At 40.4% G+C, this 14,515-nt stretch overlaps 1 protein-coding gene across 2 annotated transcripts in view; it reads left to right on the top strand.

Moving 5' to 3' along the window:
* The window catches only part of LOC147195555 (solute carrier family 53 member 1-like), a 53,432-nt gene that overhangs the window by 18,503 nt on the left and 20,414 nt on the right, over positions 1-14,515 (top strand). For both annotated transcript variants that reach the window (XM_086128596.1, XM_086128594.1), the window contains exons 3-10: positions 980-1,081; positions 1,219-1,442; positions 5,736-5,885; positions 8,071-8,154; positions 11,227-11,308; positions 11,965-12,054; positions 12,847-12,944; positions 14,264-14,443. In XM_086128596.1, the coding sequence (XP_085984722.1) occupies positions 980-1,081; positions 1,219-1,442; positions 5,736-5,885; positions 8,071-8,154; positions 11,227-11,308; positions 11,965-12,054; positions 12,847-12,944; positions 14,264-14,443 (1,010 nt within the window). The remainder of the gene's footprint in view (positions 1-979; positions 1,082-1,218; positions 1,443-5,735; positions 5,886-8,070; positions 8,155-11,226; positions 11,309-11,964; positions 12,055-12,846; positions 12,945-14,263; positions 14,444-14,515) is intronic.

The raw sequence follows: 14,515 nt of genomic DNA, 5'->3' as shown, positions 1-14,515 counted from the left end.
GGACCCACCGGCCCGCCACACACATTTCAAATTGTTTTGGGAAATTGTGGATGGCCTGTCCTCCAAGGCAAAGAGGAAAAGAACCATTGGACAGTTCTGGAATCAAAGTTCAAAATCCAGCATCGGTGATGATACAGTATTGGTCTGTGTTAGTTCCCAGTGGCATTGGTAACTTGCACATCTGTGAAGGCACCAGTAATGCTGAAAGGTACATGCAGGTTTTGGAGCAACACATGCTGCTATCAAGCAACGTCTATTTCACGGACGCCCCTGCTTATTTCAGCAAGAATAACGCCAAACCACATTCTGCATGTGTTACAAGAGCGTGGCTTTGTAGTAAGAGTGGAGGCACAAGACTTCATGCGGTCTGTACCTGTGTTCCATTGAAAATGTGTGGTGCATTACGAAGCATAAAATAGAACAGCAGAGACCCTGGACTGTTGAACAGCTGAAGCTGTCCATCAAGCAAGAATGGGAAAGATTTCCATCTACAAAGCTTCAGCAATTAGTGTCCTTAGCTCCCGAAGGTTTATTGAATGTTGTTAAAAGAAAGAGTGATGTCAACATAACCCTGTCCATGCTTTTTTGGAACCCGTTGCAGCCATAAAATTGACTATCATTTCATAATAATAAAAAATGATTATTGCGTAAAGTAATGTTTATCATTTTGAACATTAAATATATTGTCTTTGTAGTCTATTCAATTAAATATCGATTTAACATGATAGTCAAGTCATTGTATTGTGAATTTTTGTTTAGCACAACGTCCCAAGTTAATTGGATTGCATTTGTAGTTACCATAGTATGATGTAATCCAATATTTAACTGCATTTCATTGTTCATACAAACCTGAGGTGGTCTTATCGACAATCGTTCAAACTGAAAATGTACTTTTGGACCGGAAAAAATGTTTATTTATGTCGGGTGTGCCTTTGTCTTATCTGGAGTGTTGACAAATGTTTCTTTTCTCTTCATGTAGTGACAGATGAGGACACCGTTAAAAGGTATTATGCAAAGTTTGAAGAGAAGTTCTTCCAGACATGTGAAAAAGAGCTGGCCAAGATTAACACATTTTATTCAGGTAATATAATTATGTATACATTGACATAAATTGTGCATAATACTGACTGGTCTGACAAGTTTTCCACATAACTGTTCCACAGAACATTTCATTCTGTAAACTTTTATCCCTCTGTTTTATTTTCCTCTGCCTTCCAGAAAAGCTGGCTGAGGCTCAGCGGAGATTTGCGACTCTACAAAATGAATTGCAGTCATCATTGGATGCCCAGAGGGAGATTGTAACGAATGGGCGGGGTCTACGAAGGAGGAAAACAGTCTTTACCCTATCACAGCAAGAGAGATGCAAACACAGGAATATAAAAGACCTTCAGCTGGCCTTCTCAGAGTTCTACCTCAGTCTGATCCTGTTGCAGAACTACCAGGTGTTGAAACACAAACGACACACGAAAATGTTTTCTTTTAGACTGTGTCTTCTTTATTATGGTGTTCAAAGACACCATCATAAAATGTCAATATTTAGTTTATGTTTGAGCAAGGATAATAACGAATAGTTTCCAAATGTATGGGACAAAATACTTTGAGTGGAAGTTTTGAAGTTGAGCAGCATCTTCTCATGATGCTTGTCAATTTATCTCATCACATTCTTGCTTACCCTGAGTTTTAAGTTCTTTGTTCCAGTGAAATAATCATAAAGGCAGCACGGGTAAGGTTTTAAGTGACATTTTTACTTCATTAACTGCCATAAGGGCATCAGTGGAAGTTAACCTAACTCATAATACAGGGTGGGCCAAAAGTTTCCATACATATGGTTTTTAACACTTTTTTTACGTTTTAAAATGCCCTAACTCAATTACCAGTTGTTTGATGCCATCTACTTACACAGAGTGTATAAGTACAAACCTAGTAAAACATTTTCCTAGTGCTCATGTGGAAAATTGTGAGAGTGAGACGGGTAGTGTTTGTATTTTGCCATTTGTCCGCTGCATGTGCTATGTGCTACACCTGTTAGCACATTAAGTGGCAAAGTGTGATTTGTGGGGGCTTAACACCACTCAAGTTCTGATCGGGGAGGTGAGAACTTATTCCTTGAGGTTTCTTCCTTCAGTCTCCTCTTCAATGCATGCTCAGTTTGGTTAAGATCCGAGGATTGACTTGGTCAGTCATAAGACCTTCCACTTTTTTACCCTGATGAAGTCATTTTTTGTGTTGGCACTGTTTTGGGTCATTGTCTTGTATGGTGAAGCTTCTCCTGATTAATTTGGATGCATTTTTCTGTACATTGATTGACAAAATGATTTTGTTGATTTCACAATTCATTCTGCTGCTTCCATCATGAGTTACATCATCAATCAAGACTCGTAAACTCATTCCAGGAAAAAAAAACATGCAAGCCCATTATTATTTCATTCCCTCTACCATGCTTCACAGATGAGGTTGTTTGTTTTGGCTCAAAATCAGATCTCTTCTTTCTCCATACTTTGTTCTTTCTATCACTTTAGTAGATTTTGCTCTTGGGTACATTAGTTCATAAAATTTTTGTGGCTCATCTTTGGTCTTCTTCGCCAAATTCATTCTGGCTTTTCAATTGTTTTTACTAATGAGTGATTTGCATTTAGTCGTATGGCCTGTATATTTCTTGAACCATTTTTTTTAACAGTGGATTGTATTAACTTCACCCCTGCCCTGTTGTCTTTGAGTACTCACAAATGTTTGTCATCAACTGCTGTTGATTTCATTGACCGACCTGTTCGATGCACAGTTTCATTTGTTTTCACACCATCCATCCATCCATTTTCCGAACCGCTTGATCCTCACTAGGGTCGCGGGGGGTGCTGGAGCCTATCCCAGCTGTCTTCGGGCAGTAGGCGGGGGACACCCTGAATCGGTTGCCAGCCAATCGCAGGGCGTTTTCACACCATCAAAATTAAAATATCCTTTAATTTGTTCCACACTGGGGAAATTTACAGTCTACAGCAGCAATTTTGGGGGGTAGAAAGAAGAAAACAAAGTGTTTGCAAGCACAAAAATAAATGTAGATAAAGAGAGCTGTACACAGTTCAATATAAGTGCAATGTAAATATACGGTAGATATAATAATAATAATAATAATAATGCATTTTATTTAAAAGCGCCTTTCATGCCACCCAAGGACACTGTACAGACAATAAGAAAATACAATGTAAAAATTAGTAATATATATATATAAGCATATATGCAACTGGTATAAGGTGGCTATGCTATTTACAATTGCTACCGGTTTTTCACGTACCGTATTTTCCGCACTATTGGGCGCACCAAAAAGTCTTCCATTTTCTTAACCCTGGAAAAACCATGGGGTCAAATTTGGCCCCTATAAATTCTGCTACTCAATTGCTGCCCTTAAATCCCAAAGGGTCAGATTTGGCCCTAATCCTAAATTAGGATTAAAGCATTGAATATTTGAAAAGAAAACCCCATATATTTTGGTGTTCAGTGAACATATAGCAGTCATTTAATGTATAATTCATCATTTTCCAAAGAAAAAAAAGGTTCTTGGGTTCTCCAGGGTTAAAAGCTCACCGCGCGGTTTAAAATCCGGGGTGTCTTTTGTATGGTCATTACGGTAATACGTCGACTCCAAGATGGCTCGTTCCTGGAGACATACTTCTAATGTTATAACTTTCTGTTGGTTCAGTGAACTGTGTCGCTGCTTTATTAAATAAGTATGTGTTGCAGCTCCGAAAAAAGGAGCGCTGTGGTGTTAATTTTTTAAAACAGTATCAACAAATACAGGTATGTCTTTGTCTGTCTCCGTGCTTTCTTCCGTTCGACTCGAGAGGTGTTCAAGACCGCCACCGAAAAATGTAAATTAATTCTTACTTCAATGAAACCACGAAGAAAATCAAGCGAGGAAATCACAAAATAAATTCTGTAGGGGGGATATGGAATTTATTTTGTGATTCCCTTGCTCGATTTTCTGTTTTGATGCATTATTTTCAATTTTCGTAGTTTCATTTAAGTACAGTAATAGTTAATTTACATTTTTCAGAGGCGGTCATGAACGCCTCTCAAGTTGAACAGACGCCTCTCGAGTTGAATGGAATGAGCGTAGCACCATCTAGTGGACGCATTGTAGATTGCGCCTTTTAGTGCGAGGCGTCTAATTTATGAAAAAGAATTACAAAATAGCCATTCATTGAAGGTGCTCCTCATAATCCAGTGCGGCTTTTCGTGCGGAAAATACAGTATTTTATTTTTTATTTAGCAGCCTGACAGCAGTCGGTAGGAATGTGTGGCGGTATCTCTCCTTCTTGCAGCGCGGGTGTAACCGTCTCTGGCTGAAGGAGCTAGCTACCCAGTGCTGTCAGGGCGTAGCATCAATTTTCTTGGCAAATAGTGCTTTACTTGACTCCGCAGCAGTTCCATAATACACTCATAAATATGTATTAGCAATAGTAATATGGGCTGCTTTCTTCACATGGGTACTGCTGGCTCTGGAGCAAACCATATAGCCAAGAAGAACCTCCAAAGAAATGCATGGTAATTATGGGACCAAGAATTTTCAGCCCGATAATAGGAAAAAAGACCTTATTTCTATCGGTCCGATGATATGGACCGATAAAATGTTATTAATATTAGGCGGTATTTAAACCAATATTGAAGGTCACATCTGCACCGCAGAACCTCAATGACCTGAGGGCTGCCCTTCAAAAAGAGTGGGATGCCATGCTTCAGAAGACAATAATTCGACTTCTGAAGAACATCAGACGTCATTGTCAAGCTGTAATTGATGCTCACGGGCACATGACGAGCTACTGAGATGTTGAAATTTTTTGTTGTGGTGTACCCAATGTTGTTGTTAACTCCTTCTACTTAAATTTCCTACTTCAATGATGTCATATCACTGTAGCTTGAAGTTTTTACATTTTTTGGAACTGGGAATATTTACTTAGCAAATCAATTTATGATCCATATGCGCCCCAAGATTTTTACTTGCACCCCGAACAATTTCAAGCTTCGGGCCACTGTGCTCCAAGTGAAAAAAGTTAGTCTGGAGCTTATGTTATGTCGTTTCATGTCAGTTTAGTGCATTTTTTGTCGAAATTTGTGTTACTGCTAAAAAGCTGAAGCATGTTTGAATTGCTGCGGAAATATTGTTCGAATGTGGAATACAAAATTTGAAATGGCTTGGATCAGTCGAGAAATGTGTAAGGGCTAGGATTTCAAAGTCATCAAAAGTAGTAAATGTTTGAAAGCCACAATTGCTGTGTGGACTTGCCTATGTGGCAGCGGACACATCTGCAAGCACAAATATACTCCATCCCCTCTGCGTAGACAACTGCACCAAGGGAACAATTCGTTGCCACTTATCAGAGACTTCCTGCTATTAGTTAATTCTAATCAATGCATGCAACAAAACTCGGTGTAGCTTTGCTTACCTTTCAACTTTGATGTATTAGTTCTCTCCTCCATGGTCAGACTGCTAATGAATGCCCCTTGAGTGAAGCCAACACTGGATAACATCACCATAATCCCTATTTAATTGTGGTCTTCGTGCAGAAAGGCCTACTCACATTTGTAGAAATAGGAACATATCGAAAGTTGGCTAATTTCACAATTGACGGATGGGCAGGAATTGTGGAGATATATTTTTCCATATGTCCATTTTAAATGTTTTTGTGCTTACATGACAAGTCCATTAACCAGTATTTCTCTCTCTATGTGCATGTTTGCAGAACCTGAATTTCACAGGCTTCAGAAAGATCTTGAAAAAGCATGACAAGATTTTGGATACATCACGGGGTGCTTATTGGAGAGTTGCCCACGTTGAAGTCGCTCCATTCTACACTTGCAAGAAAATCACACAGCTTATATCTGAAACTGAGGTAAGCAGACTCCATATTTCACGACTGTAAAAAAATTGTTTGCAAGGATTTTTCAGCCACAATGCAATAATTGCATGTATACAGTTGTGATGAAAACATTTGAAAATGTCCTAAAACCTTAAAATCCATATATAATTGTATTATCATGCATTGAGAACACCGCACATTAAAATCAAAGTCAATGATTCTCAACCATTGGACTGCTTTGTTGGTACATACATGAGATTCCAGATGTGCTTGATTTGTATTCAGTTCTGGGGAATAGGTGAGCCAATCAGTGGCATGCTTTCATCATCCCATCACTGCTGACACAGTCCAGCCACATGAAGCTGGACACTAGAAGAATCCAGAGTCCACTGCAACACCTTCGGTTCTGGCAATGGGTTTGAGGAGCTCATCCCTAAAAATGTCTTAAAATAGCTTGAGAAATGGTGACAATCTAAGACAACCAGAACAGTTCAATTGCAATCGATTCATTGCCTTAAGAATAAAATGACTTGGATGAATCAGAATATTCACAGGCATGTTAAAGGGCGGCCCGGTAGTCCAGTGGTTAGCACGTCGACTTCACAGTGCAGATGTACCGGGTTCAATTCCAGCTCCGGCCTCCCTGTGTGGAGTTTGCATGTTCTCCTCGGGCCTGCGTGGGTTTTCTCCGGGTACTCCGGTTTCCTTCTACATTCCAAAAACATGCATGGCAGGCTGATTGGTCACTCTAAATTGTCTCTTGGTGTGAGTGTAAGCGTGCATGGTTGTTCGTCTCTGTGTGCCCTGTGATTGGCTGGCAACCAATTCGGGTGTCCCCCGCCTACTGCCTGAAGACAGCTGGGATAGGCTCCAGCACCCCCCGCGACCCTAGTGAGGATAAGCGGTTCGGAAGATGAATGAATGAATGTTAAAGGAGTTGTTTCCTGTAGAAAACAGTAATCAATTTGGTGCATTTGGTGCAAACATGGTCATGTTGGAGAAATTCCAGGAAAAACAGTAGCGAATCAGACCGCATGGCTTGGTCTGTGAACACAGGCCCAACTTGTGAATTTCAGACTCTCATGGAGAAACATGCACTTGAGTGGCTTGTTGGATGACAATTAGTTTCTGGCATTGCTCTCCTTGTTCCTTGGAGTAAGTAACTGTCCTATTGCTGGGTTGTTGTGGCCTCGACAGCTCAATGTAGAGGTGAAGGGCTCTGCGGGTATACTGGTTTGTCTCATTCGGGGTGTTCACACGGCACACATTTGCTCCGGTGCTGCACCGATGTATTTTGTTGCGATATATTTTACACCGGAGCAAATTTTGTGGAGCGGTCACACGTACAAAGCCGCTGAGCGTGTTAGCACCGGCGCAGCGGCCGTGCAGCTCCACTTGCGGTCACACGGCAGTTTCAGCAGCGGAGCAAAACAACAGAAAACAAAGAGCTGTCGTGTTGGTTCTTTTTAAAACATACACAACTCAAGCAACTACTGTACAGGCACGTCCTTCTCCTTCTCTGTCTCCGTGCCTTCTGCTCGAGAGTGACTGCCCCTGAAAACGTAAATCAACGATGACTTCAATGACACTCAGAAAAGCAAACATGTAATGCGCCAAACAGAAAATCAAGAGAGGAAATCACAAAATAAATTCTATGGGTGGCGGGGGGTTGTGAACACACGACAAAGGAACAAACTACACATACAACCCCGAGACAGTCCAGTCTCCTACAAAAGGAAAGATGGCGTTTGGGGACTATCCCCCGCACCGTTCTAGTTGAGATGGTATAACCCAAGAGGTGCCGCTTGCTACTGTTACCAGCCATGTCTTGTGTCGTTATTAAAGAAACACATGACGGAAGTACAACAGAGCATGAAAGCAAGGCATTCTCGCCATATGTAATCAACTCTTCTCATGCGTAGTGAGGCTACACCCCCCGCAAACGAGCATTTGCTCCGGAGCAAATATTTAAACCACCTCCCTGAGGTGGGTTAAATTTGCTCTGGAGTAAGCCGTTTTCCGGGGCTACACCGGTGTAAATTTGCAAGTGTGAACGCTCAACTGGGGCAGAGCTGGCGCAGCACCGGAGCAAATCTTGCCGTGTGAACCCCTTTACTCTAGGTACTCTGTTTGAGCAGTCTACATGATTTTCAGTGAAAGGTGAGCTGGCATTTTGAGGGAGAGTGAGAATCTGATGAAAATTGCTGCTGTCTTTCAGGCATTGGTCACAACAGAGTTGGAAGGTGGTGACAGGCAGAAGGCCATGAAGAGACTAAGGGTACCTCCCTTGGGAGCTGCACAGGTGAGACACGCGCACGGCTAATATGTTTTATAATCTGGGTAAGGCTGCAAAGTACATTTTACATTAAAAAAATACATTGTGGTCAAAGGTTGGACAAACATTTCCTCCCTTGTGATGAAAGAAGTATGAAACACAAATTTTGATGCCCAGCCCTTGTCAAATAGTATTTCAAAAACTTTTTTTTTCCTTTACATGTTGTTGTCCCAGGTCTTAAGATGGTATAGGCAAAGTCAGTCAGATCAATCCTGTAGGTCAAGGGTGCAAAATTATGACTCCTGTCATGTGCAAAAAGGAGCCACAATTGGGGTGGAGTACGTGTAACTGTGATCATGTTTGACGTTCAACACTGGGGTGGGACACTTGTTCTATGTTCTGTTCTAGTTCAGGGGTACAGTACAGTTTGTTGAGAAACAGCAAGACAGTGTGTGTGTGTGTGTGTGTGTGTGTGTGTGTGTGTGTGTGTGTGTGTGTGTGTGTGTGTGTGTGTGCACGCGCGCGCGCGTGCGTGCGTGCGTGCGTGCGTGCGTGCTGTGATGTGAGAATATGTATACTGTACAGTGATCCCTCACTTATTGTGGTTAATGGGGGCCGGGACCCTGCCCCGATAAGTGAAAAACCGCGAAGGAGAGTTTGCTTCCCACCCAGGAATTTTTGTGTAAATGAATGTGGGTAGCAGCATGTTTAAAATATGTAAGTTGCTGTCAAACGATTAAAATATTTAATCGTGATTAAAAATGCAAATGTAATAATTAACTCATTAATTGTGATTACTCACACATTTTTTATTGTTTCTAAATTTCCTTTTATAGTTTTTTGTCCTATTTTTCCCGTTTTAATGCTCTCATCAACATGGAGTCATGGATCAGTTTTCTGTGTGGAAAATGCAAATATTTACTGAGACAATTTCGATTTTCAATTTTACACGAACATTTTTCACTTGGAGCAGTTATTCACACATAATCTCTCACACAATATTACTGTCCATCAACAACAGTGCAAAAAATATTTTATCACACAACAGCTCCTTTAACAGCTTTTTTTAGGGAATCAAAACAGAGCAATACAAAATTATAAAGCGCACATCTAAGGTAAACTAGTACTCAGCCGATAGTGGATTTAAGCCATGGTTGCATACTTGGTTTTTCTCAAGTTTACTTTGAACACAGCAGTCAGACTATGTTGATTCTGTTGGTCCTTCTTGCACGGAAGTCTCTCTATGGCAGGGGTGTCCAAAGTCGGTCCTCAAGGGCCGCTGTCCTGCCTGTTTTCCAGCTCTCCCAGGAGCAACACACCTGATTCAAATCATCAGGATCGTTCTAATGCTGCTTCAGAGCTGGCTGATGAGCTGATCATCTGAATCAGGTGTTTTGCAAACGGGAGAGCTGGAAAACAGGCAGGACAGTGGCCCTCCAGGCCCGGAGCTGGACATGTCTGCTATGGTTTTGTGTAGACATCATTTCGGATGACTCCACTTGGTTCGAGGCACGTTTTCTTATTTTCAGCGTGGTCGCTACCACTGCACCGCTGAACTCTCGATGTGCCTCAGCGCACCGTCACTGTCAGACGAACACAGAGAAGCTCCACCCCCTTTATTTATATGGACACGGAACACGATAACCTTCCACACAAAATAGTTCCAAACAAGTAACAATCGTGTCAGTGGCATACATCGTACTCATCAGGCTACCTGCTCTTTATTCACCAGAGGCTCATCAACCTAGTCTCTTATTTCTCTCCCGAAACAGTGTCTTCTCCCGCTTGGTGTACCTTAGCCTTCTCCGCTACGTACAATTTCTGTGCACAGCTTGTAATGGAGGCTATCACTGGCAATCCGTAGTGGAGTCGTTCGATGCAATGCGAATGATTTCAGCTTGAGTCTAGCTGTGGACAATGTTGACAGGCTTGCATGCAGTAGCCATACATTTAGCTCTGGCTTCAGCAAATTTGTTCTTCGTCGTGTTATTCATTTTCTTCGCTTTGAAATTATCCATAGCTGTCCGTCTTAGACGAGGGGGCGGAATACTCACATCAGCTGTGTGCTTGGCCATTAAGTGGTATTTCAGACTCGACGTGTTATGATGATAGCTCAGTTTACTGCAAAACATTCAGGCAACTTTGGTCTTGTCAGTGGAACTATCTGGCAACTTTTTAAAAGTAAACTTTCCATTCATAAACTCTTTAAGTATCCATTATCAGTGTCTCACGCTGCCATGGCTGGCAAAACAGACATGGGTGTGAACCTGTGCAGCGCTTGTTGTTTTGTTTCCGGTTTATTAATAGAGCAATGTAACATCTGCTTTTACGTGTTGCCGCATTAATCTCGTGATAAAAAATGTTAAAATTGATTTAAATTAATGCCGATAATAACGCTCTCAACTGACGGCGCTAGTAAACAGTAATTATTCTTTACATACTTGAGACAAAAACGACAGCAGTACATATATTTACTTCAATCTTTAATTATAAAACCTTATACAGTAATTAACATTCATCAGCATTGCCTTCTGAGAGAGACAAAGAGTTAGTGGCGCTCTGACGGTGTAGCCGCGGTTGGCCTCCAGCTAGCTTCTGGCCAACTATTCCCGCACAGCCGATGTGTTTATGATCAGATAATTAATCGGTATTGATAAGGAGGAGGCAAAGAGACACGTGCTGTTTTTTTTTGGACTAGCCCAATCACTCCCCCTTCCCCCGCCGCGCTCGTAGCAAACGCAACAGAAGAGAGTATGCCAAAGAGAGGCAGGCAAACGATAGAGTCAACAGCGTGATGAAACACCGATCAGAGTCAACAGCGTGACGAGACACAAGGGAAGATGTTTAGCCAATCAGCTCATGGGATAATTCCACTTGTGCTGTCATTGGTCGACATCGCACCGGGAACATAAACCGCGATGTACTGAAGCCGCAATAAATGAAGTGTAATATAGCGAGGGATCACTGTAATAAATTCCATGGTACTTTCTATGGTCCAAATCCATTAAGATGGAGTACTAACTTTATAATTTATGTCAATAATTCCTTCCTCTTTTTGTGTTTTTATGTTTTTTGTGTTCTTCATACTATTTCTTACAGCCAGCTCCTGCTTGGACCACCTTTAGAGTTGGCCTTTACTGTGGAGTTTTCCTCGTCTTACTGGTCACTGTCATCATTACAGGTATGACACACACACACTTTGATCCTATTATATTTGTTGCGGTGTCTAAAGAAGGTTTGAGCATACAATCCTCGACTCATTTTACACTCTTTTGGTTTTTGACCAGTTATAAAGCATACTCAATTCTGGCTATGCACAGGCTGACAAATGAAAAAGCTAACATCAATTCAGCGCAGGGACCGCCCACAAGACCGAAGTTGAATCTTAACCACAAGTCAGGAATTGCAAACTAAACTTCAAAATTGCAACCAAAATTTCAGAACTTGGAACCAAATTTTAAAAACTTAAAAAAAAAAAAAGTTGTATAGTTTTATGACGATACAATTGTTTAAGTTATGAAAATATTGGTCTTCTTTGCAACTTTTTTAAAATTACAAATCCATAATTTTTGTTTGCAAAGTATTTTTTTTTCCAGGTCAATTTTTTTGTTTGTTTGCAAAGACACATTTTTTTCTCCATTTGAACCAATCACGTGATCGTCAAAATTGTTTGTATTTTTACTGTAATTGATGTGTTACAAATTAATGTGGCCATTTCAATGAGCATTTTGACAAACATTTTTGGCAAATGTTGTCACACTGCAATTTTACTTTAACACTCGAAAGAAGTAGATTTTTTTTTGGTGTATACTTTTAAATCCATACCCCTTTTTTCAGGAGCTGTCATGTTTCCCATCGCTGACGTTTGGCCAATGATCAGAATCTACAGAGGAGGCTTCCTGTTAATAGAATTCCTCTTCCTCTTAGGTAATCACAAATGCGCACACACACACACACACCCACTTGCTTCAAGTAGAATTGAAAGTACAAATTCATGTTTTAGCAACACAAATGAGTGTTTTTTTCTCTCAAAGAAAACACTTGTGCTTCGAAATGTTCAAATATGCGATTTGAGATAATATTGTGACCACAGTGAAAGTTAGATATTTCACGACAGTTTTTTGTCGGCTTTCACTCGGGCTTCACGAGCTACACTTTCGCCAATGCAATACACGCCAATGTGTAAAGTTTTAAATATTAAATTGTGCAAAAACTGTAAATACCTGTAATGAGGAAAAATAATGGCCTGTGTGGAGTGAATTTTTGGACTGTTGAAATTGGAACGGTGCAAATTGGATGTATTATGTGGGAGTAAATGCACGTCAAAAAGTTGGGAGAAAAATAGTCATCAAGAATCACAATAACATTAACGCAATAAAATTGAAGTTTGGAAGTGTAGAATAACATGTATAAATACACTGAGTAACAGTTAATTATGAAGTACTGATTGTAAATGTTGTCAAGAACAAATCTGGGAAAATGTCACATACTGAGACAACTTATTCAATTTCTGTATATTTGCAAATGTTTTTACATATCACATTAATCTGTGTCTAAAACGAGTCACTTTTTATATGCATTGAATGGAGAATGTGTGGGCGTTAGATGTAGACTGATTTTACGGAAACAGAACGGCGAGCCTCATAGGCATATTGCTAGTAAGGTACATCAGCTTGAGTCTTCTCACATGCATTTTCTTGTTTTTTAATTATGTTCTAGGTATTAACACCTATGGCTGGAGGCAAGCAGGAGTCAACCATGTGCTTATATTTGAACTCAATCCCAGAAACAACCTCTCCCATCAACATCTGTTTGAGGTTTGAACAAGCACACGTGTATGATGAATGTCTCAGTAACCTTGAGTATAAGTGAAATGCAGAATATTGATTGATTGTATTGAAAACATAGTACCGATTGTTTCACAGCAGATGATGTGCCATGGTATGGTACGTCAAGTAAAGAGAATGAACCGATGCTGTGATGAAATATAACTTCACAGTTTTATTTTAGCATGCATGTCGGGAGGGGTGGTGCTGAATGTATCTTCTTGTCAAGTCAAATTTATTTGCATACAGTAGCCTTTAATGAAACAAAATAGTCAGTTGACAAATATTAACCACACCCCCTTCTGTAGGGTGAAATAAGTAATAAGAAACAATGGGAAGGGGCCACAAAATTGGGGGGAATGATCCCCCTTCCAGGATTACGTCATTGCCCAGTGGGCAGCAATTTACACATAATGTGATACTATTAAATGTTAATCGCAATATAGCATGAGTGTCCACCAATGTTCCCTCTAATTTTTTTTGTCTCTGAGCAAACACACAAACTGACCAAGCGGTCCCATGGACCACTGTGAGCAACATGCGCCATGCAAATTGTGGTCACGCAGTATCATATGCATCATATACATTCAAGTTGCATGTTTTAATTAATTATCAAATTATGGATACATTGGTAGGAGAATGTTAGAGATGGAGCTACCAGGTAGGAGACAGAGAGGAAGGCCAAAGAGAAGATTCATGGATGCAGTGAGGGAAGACATGCAGGTAGTTGGAGTCAGAGTAGAGGATGCAGAGAACAGGGAAAGATGGAAATTCATGACTTGCTGTGGCAACCCCTGAAAAGGGACAAGCCGAAAGGAGAAGAACAATAATAAGAAGTAGTTTCTATCAAATTACTTCTTTATTAAGTGTGTTTGTCCGCTTTCAGTGAAAAACTCAAATGTCATGTAACCAAAAGTGTAGCATATTAACATAGCTGTTTTAACAATGGTTTGTATAAATTATGGCAAAGCATGAACTGCAATGTCCTTACTGAGGCACCATCGGAGGTTCGCAGAACCATTCTCTGTATGTCCACTTCATGCTTGGAGTAAAACTGAGTTATTGCCTGAACGATATCCTGAGCAGTGCATGTTGTCAGCTGGACTATTCCACCAAACACAGTTTAATGATTGAAACTATTTTTTCTCTCTGTATTTAATGTAAATGTATAAATGTTTTTTTTTTCAAATAACAAAAATGGACATACGTGTTTTTCACTGGACAGCAACAATATGTATTACGTATGTATGTTTGTGCATGCATAACTGTGACACTAGTTTCTTTGGCTGATTTGGTCTTTTTGTCTTCAGATTGCAGGCCTTTTGGGGGTGTTGTGGTGTGTCAGCCTGCTGTCATGTCTGTTTAGTGACAGCATTCCAGTACCGATGCAGGCCAATCCTTTGGCTCTTTATGGCTTCTTCATTGTCTTTCTTATCAACCCATTCAAGACCTGTTACTATAAGTCACGCTTCTGGCTTCTCAAACTTCTGGTAACGTCACTCATATTGACAATCTGCAAATGTTGAATGTAAAGGAAAACAAAACAAAAATGAAAGTTTAGA

The sequence above is a fragment of the Hippocampus guttulatus genome, chromosome 14, assembly GCF_054856545.1.
Source record: "Hippocampus guttulatus isolate MCC_2025c chromosome 14, RoL_Hgut_1.0, whole genome shotgun sequence".
NCBI lineage: Eukaryota > Metazoa > Chordata > Actinopteri > Syngnathiformes > Syngnathidae > Hippocampus > Hippocampus guttulatus.
The sequence above is the reverse complement of the archived record's forward strand: the minus strand, read 5'-3'. Positions and strand labels throughout refer to the sequence as shown.